At 42.3% G+C, this 16,785-nt stretch overlaps 1 protein-coding gene across 1 annotated transcript in view; it reads right to left on the reverse strand.

Annotated features, from left to right (window-relative positions):
- Positions 1–16,785, reverse strand: part of ITGA9 (integrin subunit alpha 9) — a 378,558-nt gene that overhangs the window by 72,595 nt on the left and 289,178 nt on the right. Inside the window, exons 21-23 of the mRNA XM_032162085.2 lie at positions 16,385–16,474; positions 14,149–14,257; positions 7,605–7,712 (exon numbers count right to left, since the gene is read on the reverse strand). Of these exons, the coding sequence (XP_032017976.1) occupies positions 7,605–7,712; positions 14,149–14,257; positions 16,385–16,474 (307 nt within the window). The remainder of the gene's footprint in view (positions 1–7,604; positions 7,713–14,148; positions 14,258–16,384; positions 16,475–16,785) is intronic.

Genomic DNA, 16,785 nt, shown 5'->3' on the forward strand with positions numbered 1-16,785 from the left:
GTTTTCATTTAATCCTTTTAATATTAATAATAATATATAATGAGTTATAGTAATCAGTTTCCTCATGGAGAACCAACTTAGCATTCCTGGATTACATCCTATTCTACCCAGAATATATTATTCTTCTAATAGGAATCAATTTGCAATTTATTTAGAACTTTTGTATCTGTTTTCAAAGTGAGTTTGGCTCACTGCTTCCTATTTTTGTGTGAATGTGCCCCCTCTCCATTTCTGGTTTCTGTACCAGGGCTATGTTAGTTTTCTGGAATGAGTTGCTTTATCTTTTTCTACTCTCTGGAACAGCTTACATTAACATAAGAATTATCCATTCCTTGAAAGCTTACTAGAACCTGCCTACATAGCTATCTGGGTCAGTGATTTTTTTTAAGGTATAGGTCTTTGTCTACTTTTACATTTTTTTCTAAGATAATCAGTCTAGTTGTACTTTTTAACCTCATGCATATTTTATTAAGATTTTATCTTTGTGTGAATAAAATTGTGAAAAGAATTTTTTGTTTTTGTTTTTTTGTTTTGAGACAGGATCTGTCATCCTGGCTGGAGTACAGTGGTGTGAACACGGCTCACTGCAGCCTTGACCTCCTGGACTCAAGGGATCCTCCCACCTCAGCCTCCTAAGTAGCTGGAACCACAGGCTTGTGCCACATGCCTGGCTAATTTGTTTTTTATTTTTTTGTGGCGACAAGGTCTTACTTCCTTTTCTGGGCTGGTCTTGAACTCCTGGGCTCAAGGATCTTCTTGCCTTAGCCTCCTAAAGTCCTGGGATTACAGGCATGAACCAACTGTGCCCAGCTCAAAAGATGTTATAATTTTTAAATCTTCATGTAAGTATGATACTTCTTTAAAAAGTATTTCTAGTGTTGTTTTTTGGCATCATCGCTCTTCTTTATTTCTTGTTGAAGCTTGCTGCAGGTTTGTCTATTTTTTTGGACAAAAAAACAGCTTTTGATTTTGCTAATGTGGAATACTTTTGTTGTTATTATTTTTTCTATTTCAGGATATGCTTTGTCTTTAATAATACCTTCATTTTACTTTCTTTGAGTTGGGTTTATTTCATTGTCCCTTGTCTAGCTTTTATGTTGTCAATTTAGTTCACTTATTGTCAGTCTTCCCTATTTTCCACATGTAAGTAGTGGCATTTTCCTTTGTGCTGGTTTTGTCTAAATCCCATTGGTTTTGATATGAACAACCGCTCACTGTCTTTCACTTCTAATTTGTTCATCCCTTCAACTTTGATTTCTTTTTTATCTAAAAAGTTAATTTAAATGGTGTTTAAAATTTCCCAAGTGGATTTGTTTTTGGCTGGTTGTTTGCCTAACCTTTTGTGTTTAGCTTCCAAGTTTATTGCATTGTGGTCAGAGACTGTGGCTTCTATTGCTTTGACTTTTAAAATTCTATTGATACTTATTTTTGTGTTGTTGTACGTTGAATAGTTTGGAAATGTTCACATTTGAAAAGAATGTGCATTCCCTTATTTATGTTAGGATCTCTGTTAATTACTCCATATAAATTAGTTTCTTCAGTCCTTACAGTGTGAGATAGGTACTACTATTAGTTCATTTTACAGATGAGGAAAATAAGATTGGGGAGTTAAGGTAACTTCCTGTAGGTTGCCATAGCTGGTAAACAAGGGAGCAGTAATGAAAATCAGACATTCTGACTCATTCTGTCTTGGTATCTATATAAGTGATCACAACTCTAGTTGCATTATTCAAATACTCATTATTTTACTCCTACTTGTGTGATGATTTTTGAGGGGAAAGCAATAAATTTTCTTGCAATGACTATGAATGTGTCAATTTCTTTTTGTGTTTCTAGGTGTTTCTATGTTTAAAGCTGTGTTGTTGGTTATATAAAATTTCATTTATGTTACAAATTCTTAGTGGAATAAATCTTTAACACTCTGAAATATATTTTCTTTTGCGCTGTTTAATGTTTGTGGGTTTTGGGCTTTAATTATACTTCATTTGCTGTTAATATTGCTATACTTTATTTCTTTGGGTTAACATTTGCCTTTTTTTTTTGAATGCCTTACATTCTGGGTAACTTTGAAGCTGTATTTCTTACAAATTATTTGGTGCTTTGATTTTTAAAATTCTAATCTGAGAGTGTCTTTCACTAGGGCATTTAATCCATTAATTATTTTGATTATTGAAATATTTAGGTTTATTACTTCCATCTTATTATACATATATTTTTTTCGTCATAAATTCTTTCCTTTTGGATTGTTTTGAATTTAATTATGTTTCAAATTCTTCTTCTTTAGTGGTTTGGATGTCCTATGTTGTTTTTTGTTGCCCTTAAAATTTTACATACTTAAACATTTATTTTACCAAAGCCTTGAGCTAATTGGTACATAAACTTGTCCCCCCAAGACAAGAATCTTGACTTGCTTTCATTTCCATCTCTCTTGACTTCTGACTCTTATATTATGGTCATCTGATATTTTCATTCCAGATTGCTATTTTAAAAAAAGGAATAAGTTTAACTGCAATACATTCTCAGAAAATCCAAGTTTCTAATCCCCTACTTTATTCTTTAATATTTATTCTACTATACGACTCATACTGAGGTTTCATTTGAATGATCAAAATCTTGAATTTACAAATCTCTAGTTTATTCTGTTTCATGGAAACACTGTCTTTTTGCATTGCTCTGAAGACATCAGTCTTACTTATTCAGAAGCCTTCTGTTGGCCTTGTTACTGCACCCTCTGGTATTAGTTCTGATTGCGGTTGCTGCCTCTCTGCCCTGGTATTGATGCTCCTCCTCTGGTGGGTGATTCTTGGGGGTCTACTCATCATCTGTCTGTGCTATTGACTGAGCCTGCCTCTGGTGATTAGGGAGTGGGCAGCACTTTCAGGAGCAGTGTGCAATTCAGCACAATGGGAAGCACGTGAACTTTGGAGTTAGACAGACCTGGTTACAAACCCAGCTCTACTTTTTAGCAGCTGTGTCAGGTTGGGCAAATCTTTGAAGCTTTGTTCCTCAACTTGGGATGTTGACCTTACCTTATGAAGGTGCTGTGAGGATTAAATTTAACAGCACATGAAAAAGGCTATTAAAGCCTTGGGACAGCAATAAATGGTATTCATTTTTTTGAGGGGGTCAGTTATTCAGGAGTAATTTCTTTACTCTTTAGCTTTGGATTATATCGACTGATTTGATGGCCCCAACTTAAGAAACTCCTCCAGGTCATCCTTGGGGAAAACAATTCATTCCTCCATTTATGTCTAATTTTAAGCTCCTGTTATGGTCAGTGATGTATCAGGTGCATATTTTCTTCATAGGGATGTGAGCAGTCCCACTATAAATTAATTGAAGTTCCCACATCAACTGACTCATTGTGGGATACCCATTGTACATCATGGGTAGCCCTGTCTAGTGTACAAGCATGGGGAGGGAAGATTTTACAGTTTACTAAAATATGAATCCTGGCACCAACTTGGAATATTCTAACAGATGTTGGTATTCATGCCATATTGAAATCAATATCCTAATGGTACCCTATGGCAAAGACATTGATGTATCTCCTTAGAAAATTATCATTCATCCCTACAATTTTACCTTCTGGAAATCGGGTCAGTTCTTTAGAATCACTGCCCCATAGCAAGAAAACAACAAGCCAGAGAGGCCAATATTTTCAATTGGTTTTGCAGGAGGAGGAATGAATGGTATGATATTTATTTTATATCTCTTCTAGACTAACACTAGAGTTCTTTGAAAAATCTAGTACTTTCACCTGGAATAAAAGTTCTAGCCCTTCACTCCCTGTTAGCTATCATTTCTGACTTTTCCCCTTGTTGCATATTAACAAGAGCCAAATCCCAAAGCCTTCTCCTCCAGTGTGAGAAAGCTGCTCACAGATACAGATTTTTAGCTCCATCAAGTGAAGCTTGCAGTCTGAGATAAAGCTCCCATCTCTTCCATTGAACCTTCAGAAATTGTGAGTAAAACTTAACTTTGGAAAGACCACTACCCTCTTCCCTTCATGAGCCATGAAGTTGTGACAGATGTGTTATCTTCGTGCAATCTTAGACCTGTGCTCATGGGGCTATGCTACACGGCTCGCTTCTGCAGAAGAATGGCAATAAAGTGAAGTGGTTCAATTTTTCAGGTCAGTTCTGAAAAACTGAGAAGAAGATCTATCTTCACTTCAAAAAGAAATCTCTAAGGAGCAAGAGGCCACAGCCTGTCTCCCATAAGCTGTCTGGCTCACTCTATTTTATTCCTGGAAATCAGGTGAGTTTTTTTAGAATGACTGTCCAACAGAAGGAACAAAGTAAGCTGGGGAGGTCAATAGCTATGGCTCATTGGAGCAGGCCAAGGGTGGTTTGCTGACAATGTCCATGACATGTAGTTAGACTCTAGTATCAAACAGGGAGCTTGGCCTTCTCCATGTCTAAGTCAGCAGATAGGAAGGTTCAGGCCTACAGCACACACATGATGTACCCAAGAGGAGTGATTAATTTACAAACTGACAGAGGAAATGACTGTGGTTTAGTACTCTCTGTCATTCTGCCAAAATATCTATCTGCTGTACATCTGCAGAAGGTACACAGAACACTTACTCTTGCCTATTTGTATAAGAGCTAGGCAAACAGAATGGAGAACCGGGCGTAGCTCCCAACACAGCAGATACTCATCATACACTCACACGTGGTGACTGTTCCTCTATCTGGAATGTTCTCTTCTTCACCTGTTCTCTTGGTGAACTTGACATCCTCTAAGCCCTGACTTGAAGAGCTTCCTTTGTGAAGCACTGAACCTTTGTAGCATCCTTGGGTCTGGGCATGCCTCCATTATTGCATTTGTTATACGGTATTACAATGGCATTTTATGTATCTGTTTCCTGCAAGACAGTGAGTTCTGGGGCAGATGTGGGACTTATTCCTCTCCTTGGAGCCTGGCACGTAATAGGTGCTTGCTGAGCCAGTGTTTGTGAACAAATCAAGAATGATTTGTTACTGATAATTTTGCTATTTTAGATAGACTAGAAAGGTCTGTCATTCTTCCCCTCTATTATTTTCATGATCATTACAACCTGGCTTCCTGATGGGCAGACACTAGGTCCACAGTGACCTGTTTCCTTTTTTTCTGCGCTGTGGGAAGTCAGAGCAGGGTCCACACAACCCCAGTGGGTGGGAAGCAGTGAAAATTGATAGTCTTTCCTCAGGCCACCACCATGGCTCTGTTTTTAAGGTAAATACAAGCACAGAGAGGGGCTCAGAGACATTTGCTACAAGGAAAGAAGATCACGAGCCAAGGCTGGGAGTTTGAAGTGGTTACACTTCATTAGGCTCCCCATAAAAACCTCCCATATATAAGCCAGACACTCTCCACTTACAGACAGCTGGACCTCAAGAAATGCTTTGGGCAAACACAAAAGACTCTTTGGTGAAAGCTAGAAGCAAGTTGGTCCTGCCCAGGGGATCCCAGAAGCAGCCCCAGAGACTTCTAAATGAATTCTGAACCAAGTCAGAAAACTGTGCCACACGTGGGTCCGTAGGTAGGGTGACAGCCCAGGGCCAGTAAGCCCATCCTCAGTATGCTCTGTGGATGATGATCACAGGCAATACAGACACCAAGGGCACTGTTAGAGATGGAGAAACAATTTGAGGGTCCCAAGGGTGTGGAGACGAATGACAGATGAGCCTTCCCTCCATGCCTATAATCTGTTTCTGCTTCAGTTGGCTTAACATGTCCAGCTGGTGCCCAGCTGCTCAGTAGCCTTTGGAGGCTGGGGAATGGTGGTGGCTGAGAGTGGGGGTGGGGAGGGAATGCCACCAGGCCAAAGGGTCACATCCTAGTGCAGTACAGAGAATGAGTGCTGATTTCTCCTAATAGGACTGAATTTCACTTGCACCAAGCCACCCAAAACCCCAGAATGAAAGCCCTGCTCCATTCAAAGTCCCATAAGGCCAAACTGGAAACTGTCATGAGCTCTGAATCACACCTGACCCAGTGAGCATTCTCAGGCCCTGCTGAGCAAGGGAGGGGCGGAGCCACAGGAGGCCCTTGCTGAGGGCTTTAAGGCAGAGGGTGTGCCAGCTGTGGGCCTCTGAAACAAGTATCTGGGGACTCTTGCCTCTTCACTACAGCACCTCATGCACTCGCTTTTATGCTTCTACTCTTGTTATCATTCTGGGCTCAGTGGTGATCGTTTATAAGAACACAGAGAGCTTTCCTACTTGCTTAGTGGGATGTGCCAGTGAATTTACTTTTCCATACCATGAAGATGGCCACAGCCTTTGATCACAGGCTGGGCTATCCAGATGGAAACTTGGCCATCCTAGGGCCAAGTCTGTTACAGACTTTATGAAAATTCTAAATATAGTTTTGAAAATCCAAAGGATTTGTTTCTCAGAGCCCAAAGCACAGAGTGCAGCCAGCTCATACCACTTGGGTATCTGAGGGTCTACTCAGCCAGACCAATAGCCAGGCATTGTCCAGGTCTTCAGGAAACCACTTCTAATGCCTTCCATGCAAGTCAGCTATTTGTAAGTGTAAGCCAAAGTCCCTTCCAGTGGCTTTTCCTTGGCTTGATGATCAGCAAAGAGGGAAAGGAGTGTCCCTGGTTTTGGGGTACCTTCAGAATCTGAGTGACTTAAATGTCTTGTTTTGGTCAATATATGATTTTGCCCATAGGAAAAAAAGTCTCCTGCAACACTGTAGATGTTCATGTGAACAACTCAGAAAGCATGCTCTAGGAAGAGGACACTCCTAGATGCTGGGGAAATGGTGGCATGGTCAGTATGGTTAATAATATTTAAGAGGGTAGCCAGGAGCCTGTGTGGTTTGTTCACCTCATGCTAAGTTCCAACCATAGTACATCATAGGTACGGAACACTGGCGGCTTTCTTCTGCTGGGTCAGCAGAGCCCACAGACAAGGGGATGCCATGGAACTGGAATGGAACATCATGAGGGATATTAACAACTGAGCTGGCATCTCGGGAAGAGTGACCTGTTCTACATTCAACATTCACATGTGTCTGGTTTTCAGTCCACATGACCCAGAGGGCAGCAACGCCAGAAACTATCGTCACCATCACACAATGTTTTCTGAACCTCCACCCTGTGGGCTGTGTCCTCTTCAACTCTCGGCTCAGATGTTCACCTGCTATGGGCCTTGCTGCCCCGATTTTCAAGCTATCTATGGAGAAACTGTCCCTTTGGCGGAATGTCCTTCATGTGCCCCTATAGAGAGCAATGCTTTCACGATCCTCTCAACATGGACTGCAGGCACTTTCCCTGTGCAAAATGCACTCAGCAAAATGCATTCAGACACATGCAACTGCAGATGCTGCTGGGGGTTCCCAGAGCCAGCAAAGTCCATCCCAGGAGCTGGTTCGTAATTAACCCTTCCCCATCCCCAAAGAGGTCTTCTTACAGCATTAACCAAATGGTCTCAATGTAGAAATTCAGGTATCACAGGTCCCCTGGCCTCTCCAGATATGTCTCCAAAGGGTAGAATGAGTTAAATTTTCTGAACCCTCAAGGTGGATGTCAAGGTAGGGTGGAACACAAAATTTGAATGGGCTGGCTCAAAGCTGAAAACAATAGTGAAAACAAATGGAGAACTCACCACCATTTCCTGGACATGAAACATCTCTGCACCACCAGATGAGAGTCGATTAGGGAAAGAGATGCTGACAGATGACCCTGGAAGGGTGCTTGGGCCAGTGTTGTAGACCTGTGGGTGTGAACACATACAGCAAGTCTCAGTGGAAAATAGCAGACCTCCATTTCCTGTCATGCAATATATATTCTAAGATTCTTTGAAATCACATACAGAAACTCTAAGGTTCGGAACTAGAAGGTCACAACTTGAAGTAAAGTCAACTACTGAATGACGGGAAATTTCAACAAAATAGAAACACTTCTAACATGCATCTAAAAATCCCAAACTTTTAAATTACCATATTCCCTTTCAGCATTTTCTTGTTTTCTTCCTGCTAAAAATTTTCTTTTTACATGCATAGGAATTTACTCATAGACTATAACACTTGGTGAAAACTCAGACATCATAATCTAGTCCAGTGGTTCTCAAATTTCAGCATAACATCAGAACCGTCTGAGGGGCTTGTTAAAACACACATTGGTAGGGGGATATGGAGTGGGGGTCATGCCGAGTTTCTGACTCAGTAGGTCTAGGGTGGGGCTGGCAGATTCACATTTATAACATGGTCCCAGGAGATGCTGATGCTGCTGGTCCAGGAACCACCCCTTGAGACCCACTGATCTGGTCCAACCTCTTTCCTTTGCCAGTTTGAGGTAACTGAGGCCCTCAAGGACCAAGCGGGTCATCCCAAAACCAAGTGATCGAATATACAGAAAGGGCTGTTTTTACTACATGAGCCAGCTGATTTGGTTTCCAGGCAATCTCATCACTTGCAAAACTGTACGCCTCTTCTGTCTCAGCATTTGGTTCTATAAAACGTTGCCTCTCTTGTCTTCCCTAGCATTTCTCCATTTTCTGTCTTCAGAAGTCAATCATTTTCTGAGAAATGAGGAAAAAGATGGAGGTCACAGAGACCAATAAGAGCAAGGAGGGAGAGAAAAAGCTGAACATGAAACTCGAGGAAGAAACAGAATATGCAGAGGAATAAAAAAGGTGAGTAGATCTCTAGAGACATAAAGTAGATTAGCAGTTACCTAGGGCTGGGGAGCAGAAAGAATAGGGAGTAGGACAGGCAGCATGGCAGGCCCCCCAAAGATGTCCATGTCCTCATCTGTGGAACCTGTGAATGTTATGTGGCCAGGGGGAATTAAGGTTGCTAATCAGGCGACCTTAAAATAAAGAGGTTATCTTGAATTATCCAGGTGAGCACATTGTACTCACAAGAGTCCTTATATAGGGAAGAGGCAGAAGTCAGATCAGAAAGAGAACATCCTAAGACTTGACCAGCCATTGCTGGCTTTGAAGATGGAAGGGGGCCATGAGCCAAAGAATACAGGCAGCCCTTAGAGGCTGGAAAAAGCAAGAAGTGGATTTTCCCCTGGTGCCTCTGGTAAGAACACAGGCTCCGATACTTTGGTTTTAGCCCAGCGAGGCCCATTTTGGAACTGTAAGATAATAAATAAAATTAAAACTTCAGAACTGTAAGATAATAAATTTGTGTTGTTTTAAGCCACAAATGTTGTAGTAATTTGTTATAGCAGCAATAAGAAATTAATACAAGAAGCTATGTCAATGGGTTAGGAATTTTTCTTTTCTTTTTTTTTAAACAGTCCAGAGGTCTTTCATTTTTTAAACACCTATTATGCCATGAATTCATAGGGAATAGGTTCCAGCAGCTCAGGCTCCTCCCCATTGGTTCTCACAAAGTGTGCTTCTCTCGGTGGTGCAGGCTGGTGCTTCAGTTGAACCCAGGTATCTTTCTCTTTGGCTTCCTTCTTTTTTTTTTTTTTTGAGACAGAGTCTCGCTCTGTCGCCCAGGCTGGAGTGCAGTGGCCCTATCTCGGCTCACTGCAACTTCCGCCTCCTGGATTCGAGCAATTCTCCCTGCCTCAGCCTCCTGAGTAGCTGGGATTACAGGCAGCTGCCACCATGCCCAGCTAATTTTTGCATTTTAATAGAGACGGGGTTTCACCATGTTGGCCAGGTTGGTCTCAAACTCCTGACCTCAGGTGATCCGCCTGCCTCGGCCTCCCAAAGTGTTGGGATTACAGGCGTGAGCTACTGCGCTCGGCCAGCTTCCTTCTTTTTCTGATCATTTTCCTTCACGTGTTTCAGGAAGCTGTCTTGGCTCTTAGGGTGCTTAATGTGCTCAATACGTACATTCATTTTCTTGGCAAGAATCTTGCCCATAACTTGTGTGTTTACAACAATGCCAACAGCATGCTGGGTAACACCGTAGATTCTTTCAGTTTAGCCATGGTAATACTTGCAGGGCCTTCCTTTTTGAACAGTACCCATTCCCTTGATGTCTACAATATCACCTTTCTTATAGATTCACATATACGTGGCCAAAAAAACAACTCCATGTTTTCTAAAAAGCCTAGAGAACATATAACAGGTGCCTCTCCTCTTTCCCTTTGTGTTCGACATTTTGGTGAATTACTGGAAGATGGCGGTTCTGGCCAAAAGGCCGAAATTTCTTTTGGGGGAGATTAAAATGTTCTAAAATTTTGCAACAAGGATGGAACTGGAGGTCATTATGCTAAGTAAAATAAGCCTTGGGAGGCTGAGGCAGGCATGTTTGAGACCAGCTGGGCAACGTGGTAAAACCCCGTATCTAAAACCTGACCCCCTCTCCACAAAAAAAAAAAATTAGCTAGGCGTGGTGGTGTGTAACTCTAGTCCCAGCTACTCAGGAGGCTGAGGTGGGAGGATTGCTTGAGCCCAGGAGGTTGAGGCTGCAATGAGCTGAGACTGCACCACTGCATTCCAGCAGCCTGAGTGACAGTGAGACACTGTCTCAAAAAACAAAACAAAACAAAAAAGAAAAAAAAAAGGAAAGAAAGAAATAAGCCAGATATAGAAAGACAAACATCACATGTTCTTATTTGTGAAAATCAAATGAAATTGAACCAAAACAATTGAACTCAAAACCAAAACAATTGAACTCATGGAGATAGAGAGTAGAGAGATGCTAACCAGAGGCTGGGAAGGATAATGGGGGGATGGCTGTGGTGGGGGGTGGTGGGGATGGTTAATGGATTAAAAAAATTGAAAGAATAAGACCTAGCAATTGATAGCACAAGAGGGTGAATACAGTCAATAATAATTTAATAGTACATTTTAAAGTAACTAAAAGAGTATAATTGGATTGTCTGAAACACAAAGGATTTCTTGAGGGGATGGATACCCTCATTTTATACGATTATTATGCACTACACGCCTGTATCAAAACATCTCATGTATCCCATAAATATATACACCTACCATGTACTCACAAAAATTAAAACGAAAAAAATTTAAAAATATTCTACAACTAGATGATGATGACAATTTCACAATTGTGTAAACATATTAAAATAATTGAATCGTATGCTTTAAATGGGTGAACCTTAAGGTATGTAATCATATCACAATAAAGATGTTATTTTTAAAAAGATAAGTAAAATATATGTTTTATTTGTCAATTGAAAACTAAATGTTTAAAAAGGATGAGTAGGAGAGAGGAAGGAATGACATGCTGCTTGGTGGCCTAGGGACTAGAGAGAATCCAGGGAATCTGCAACTCTGAAGTTGAGGTCAGAAGGGCAGAGCCAACAAAAAGCCAGAAATCTTACCAGGTCTTCACACATGACAGGATGTATGAAGATCTAGCTCCAGCCAGCTCTTCCCTAGAAAACTGTGTCTTTGGTTTTCTGCAATAGTTGGTTCTGCTTCAAAGAATAAATAGATAAAAGCTGACAGAGCAGATGAGTGGGTTGCCAACTCCTGATTCAAAAAAGAACAATATTCACCAAAACAACCTGAAGACATAGAAAAGGAAGGAATATCTGACCATAGCTGAAATAACTAATTTGAAAGGAAACATGAGTGCACAGAATTAAAAAGAAACATCCTAGCATGTCTGGGAAATCCCATTTCAAGCATGAATGGGGTAAGCAATGAAGAAAAAGATGCTGATTTACACTATTTCACTCATCAGAGCCAGGAGGACAGGAGAGCTTGTATTACCATCTTTATTTTTAACAAATGTCTTTATACTGGATTTTCTGCAAATGTTCATGTGTAATATCTGCATTATTTTTGGCCATTTTTTTCAGGTGGGGAAATGCTTTAAATTTTGATGCCAAAAAAAGCCTCTCATTGTCAACAAATTAATGTGTCTCTGTTTAAAAACTGTAATGAAATGTAGAAAGCAGGCCCAAGACTAGTATTTCTGCCTTTCTCCTGTGTACAATGGCAGTGGAGCCTTTAAACAATTATGTAGCTCGTTGAATAACCGATTTTTAAAAGCATAGAAAAATCTGTTCATATGGAAAGTCTTATGTTCTCCTTCGGGAACAATATTACTGGAATAAGGAAATATAGAAACATTTTCTCCATATTCCTGGCCTCCTCCCACAGTATTTTCACCTTCTGGTCATTATCACTGCCAAGCTGGTTAGTGACCTTCCTGCAGGACAACCACAATAACAACCATTATACCAATAAATAAGTAGCCAGACAATTCTCAAGGAAAAAGTGGGCTTTGCTAACACAGAAGGATCTCCTTCTAATCAATGGCACACACTATCAATCTTTCAGACCCAACTCTCTCAACCCTGGATTGAATGCTGTGCACTTCCTGAGGCAATGGATCATGGAGGAGTTTATCTAAGGGACATGCCAATCACTCATTCCCCAGGGCTGAATTCTCTAGCCTGAGTCCTATTTCAGGTCAGATGTGAAGAAAACTATTTGCCTGAATACCAAACTTCAAGCTCACTGTAAAAATTACCTTCAGAGAAACAACTGGAAGGATAAACTGCATACCCTCAGATTTCTTTCTTTTTTTTCCCAGAGGGTGATAAGAACATTCGGTATCTTCTGTGCAACCCGTGTTCTTCTTTTCCTTCTTTCAACACTCATACCCTCTTCATTACATGGTCTGTGTTACTTGAACCCTTCTAAATAATTTTCTGAACTACATCTTTAATTGTAAGACACCCCCAAAACTATAAGAGTAGGAAAGAGTATAAACAACTAAGATGAAATAAACCCATCTGGTCTTTATCTATTTCCTACCCAATTATGAAAAGCAAAGGAGAAAAACAAAATAACTCTGAGAAGCAATTCAGAAATGCAGAAGTGCTGTTCACAGCAATCACTCTACTGTCTCAAAAGCAAGCTCTAACCCCATCCTTCCCTTTCTCCCCTGTAAATCAAGAGCAGGGTGTGACAGCGGGGGCTTAGCTGGTCAGAAGGCACATCCTCTGTGAGCTGGGGACATGTGTTATGTATCATGGTTTCGCGGTCTGTTGCTGGGAGAATAATCTGGAGAGAGGAAGACCATTGTTTGTCAGAGCCCACAAATGTTTTACTGCCACATTCTCTAGACCCTCACCCTGTCATTATTTGTCATCCCTTAAGTCCACCTAGGAGAGGCCACAAGGAAAGAAAATAATTATTATTTAGCCACAGCAGTGAATGCCAGAGTGGGAAACCATCTCTCCATGGGGAAAGATGCAAGATGCAGAGAAGAGTTCTGGGAGGTAGAACCAGAGAGTGAGGAGATATGGACTGTGGTGTCCTATGGGAGAGTTGGGCCCATCTCCTTCACTTCATCCACACAGGGTCCGGCCAGTGCCGCCAGGTCTTGGCCCCAGCCCGGCTTCTCCCAGCTCTGGGACCTTCAGGACATCCTTTCTTGCTTGGGCCTACATTTCATGATGTGAAAATTATATGAAATTCAACTTTCATTGTCTATGAGGAACTAAAGTTTTGTTTCTGTGTTATCTATGGCTGCCTTTGCGCTACAGAAGTTTGGTTGAATAGATGCTACAGAGGCCGGATGGCCCACAAAGCCTAAATTACCCCATGGCTCTTTTCAGAAAAAGTTTGCTGACCCCCAACTAAGAGAAGAAACAGTGTCCTTCATGACGTCCACAGTTTACACCAAGTGGACTTGCTGGAAACGATGCCTGTCTGCCTGGGCGAGCCAGCCACAGCTCGGTGAGGGAGCAGCGTGCCTCCCGTGGGGGCTCACAGGGGCTCACACTCCTCTGCTCTTATAAAACTGCCCTTCTGAAAGGCTGTGCCCCTGCAGGAGAAGTGGGCTCCTGGATGAGCTGGCAAGAAAATCTCAGGAGGAAGGGACACAGCAAATCCTCTGAGGCAGCCCTGCCCAGAAGGTGGGGAATGATGGAGAACAGAAAGAGGTCCTTATGGGGTCATCTGGGCTGGGACATTGGCTGAGGCCTCCACCACGCAGAGGCCTTCTTGGGGAAAACTGGCATTCATGACGTGGACCTGTCCTTCCAAATCCTGAAAAAGCAGAGGGGCCTGCACAGCAGAGTACCAGGCATGGAAAGGATTCATTCTGTGTGTGGTTACAGATCTCACACACATACCACACCAGCCAACCACAGAAGGGTTTCTCCTGACAAGAGCTTAGCCTTCTGTAGGAGAGACATCCCATGTGCCCTTCCGTTAGCCCCCAGGGACAGAGGAGGTCTCCAGGAGTGGGTACCTGAAGGGTGATATTGATGGGCTGAAAGTGACACTCCAGGTCATCCAGCTGAATGAAGTTGGCTGCGTCCACGGACTCGCCATATACAAAGGAGGTTGGAGACATGATTCTGAAAGAGGAAAGCATGAAATCTGTCATCCCCACCCACAGTCAAGCACCCATGGTCACTGCCATTCTGAGAAGCAAACATTTGTCTCAATTTAATCCAGTGTCTTGCACCCAGTGCTTCCCTGCTGGGGCTATTACTTCTCTCTCCCATGAACAGACATAGCCAGCCTGTGCTTTCTGACCAGGCACGGATAGTAGTGTCTTCTCATCTTAGGTTACATCATTAAGCTGCATGGAGAAATATGCACTGGGATTACCTTTCTGAAATGACAAGATTATCGTAGCTTTGACTTTTTAAAAACTGGATTACAAAAGTATACATTTTCTGTTTTGTCATTCGAAAAATGTTTTATGGGTTGAAGAAGATGATCATAAGCTTTAAAAAAATAAATATAAATGAGTTATATATTTGGCATCCTAAACCCCACTCCATGACAAGTTCACTTAAAAGAACTTAAATTTGTCAGACTGCCAAGATGACTAGAAGTTAGGCATTTGAAAGCTGAGTCCGTTCATTGATAGCATTTTCCCTTGGATTTTGGAGTCTACATAAGAGGTGAGAAGAATTCAAGCTCAGTTTGCAGCAATGCTTTCAATGTTGCTTATATGAACACATTCCTGAGAAGAAACAAAGCGCAGACTGACACTCCCAGACAAATATCGACTTCTAGATGCTGGAGGCCACTCACTCACCTAAACACAACAATGGAAGATTTTTGAGACTAAGTCCGAAAAGACAACAACTCATCCATTTTCAATGTTTAGTGCATTATTTTAGTAAGGTAGTGAGTTCCCAGCATTACCAAATGGCAAGAACTGTTTTAGGTTCCTGGAGAGATCAGAGGTTGACTCATTTGTTTAACTGATGGCTTCACCAGGGGCTGTTAACACCTCCCAACAAGGTCCTCTAAGGACTGATTACATGATCAAGTGTCTGGGGGTGGTGGGGAGAATGTTTTCTCTTTGTCCCCAAGGATAGGGCTTGGTTCTGGGTATATTCTTGCTGTGCCTTTGATGAGACAAGTAAATAAATGATACAGTTAAAAATAGAGCTGTGAACAGAGGCAAAAATATGCTAATTTGCAAATATATTCCAACAGTGCCTCATGTTTAAAAAACATGACCAAAAATGCCAAGAGCTCAGAAGCAGGAATGCTTGGAGACTCATTCCACTGGCTCCCAGCAGTGCGGGCTAGTGCAGGGATGGCTGTCCCTGCAAGGGATCAACATTTCTACTGCTACTCAAGGCTGAGACCCAGAAGCACTTGAAAACCGAAAAATTAGAAACTGTGAACCTCCAGAAAGTTCAGCTTGCATTTGGGTCAAGGGTTCAGTGGGTCCTCACCTGATCTAAACTAATTATGTAAATCTTTTTTCCACTATCAAAGAGGTATGCACTCTGTTTTCTGAAGCTGGAAAGAAACGGAGTTCTCATTTTTCCAGGCTGGGGCTTTGGCTGAAAACTGACCCAGGTTGTTTCAGGTCTCCACAGACTGCAGCCCAGGGTCCTGCTTTCCAACAATGCCAGCGGCACTGAATGGCCGTGGACTTGACCCAGACAGACAGCGTGGTCGATGGGATGGTTCCCTGCCCATTCCAGACCATTATAGACCTTAGGAAGAGCCACCTCTGGCTCTGCAGAGGGAGCTAACAGAAACAAGCAAAGCCAGCACTGACTGTGGAGCTAATCAGAAAGTGGTCCTCCTGTGAGCCAGGACTGGAGACACATCTGGCGGTAACCTCTGGCCCAGCAACTTACAGCTGAGATTTTAATCCCAGGAACCATGCTGCCTGTTACCATACAGCATTCTGGAGGGACTGGGGGCGGATGAGAATATATGCATATAAAGGTATATGGAATGTTCAAAGAAATTATGGGGCTTAAACTTGTCATCAAACTTCTCAGGTTATCTACCAGGTGGGTGGGTAGGTGGGACAGAGGAGAAAACAAGGAGGGAAGAGTATATGAGTTACTGCAGCTAAAGCTTCATCCTGCTTTTCAAGGCTGGGAGGAGTGGAGGTGGCACAGTCCTTGGCTCCTGGCTGGCTACACATGCAAATATGAGAAGCACAGTGTTCCACTGGAGGGCACTCCTGTGTTGTGGCAACCCAGGACCAGGCTACTCACCCGGTGATGGACGTGTCCACCTCATGCATCAGCGGCACCATCAGCACAAGGGTGTTGTCATGCAGGGATTCAGAGCGCTCCGTGTTGCCACTGTGCAGAGAGAGGAGAATGAATGAACGCTGGCCAACACTAGCTGTCCAGCAGTGGGCTTTCTCTGTTCCACTTTAGAGTTGAATCTCTACATTCTCCAAGGGCAGATGGCACCTCATTGCCCTCAGTCTGTCTTTGGTCCCTGTACATATCTATCAAGGGCACTCTATTGTCTTGGTTGTGTTCCACACAAAGATATGAGTGTAAGTAGTTTATTAGAGAGGTGGCCCCAGGAAACGCCAGTAGGAGTCGAGAGTGGAGAAGGGAGAGAGCAAAGGAAAGGAGACAATAAAGGCACGCCATACAGGTGG

Source organism: Hylobates moloch, unplaced genomic scaffold, assembly GCF_009828535.3.
Source record: "Hylobates moloch isolate HMO894 unplaced genomic scaffold, HMol_V3 SCAFFOLD_8, whole genome shotgun sequence".
NCBI lineage: Eukaryota > Metazoa > Chordata > Mammalia > Primates > Hylobatidae > Hylobates > Hylobates moloch.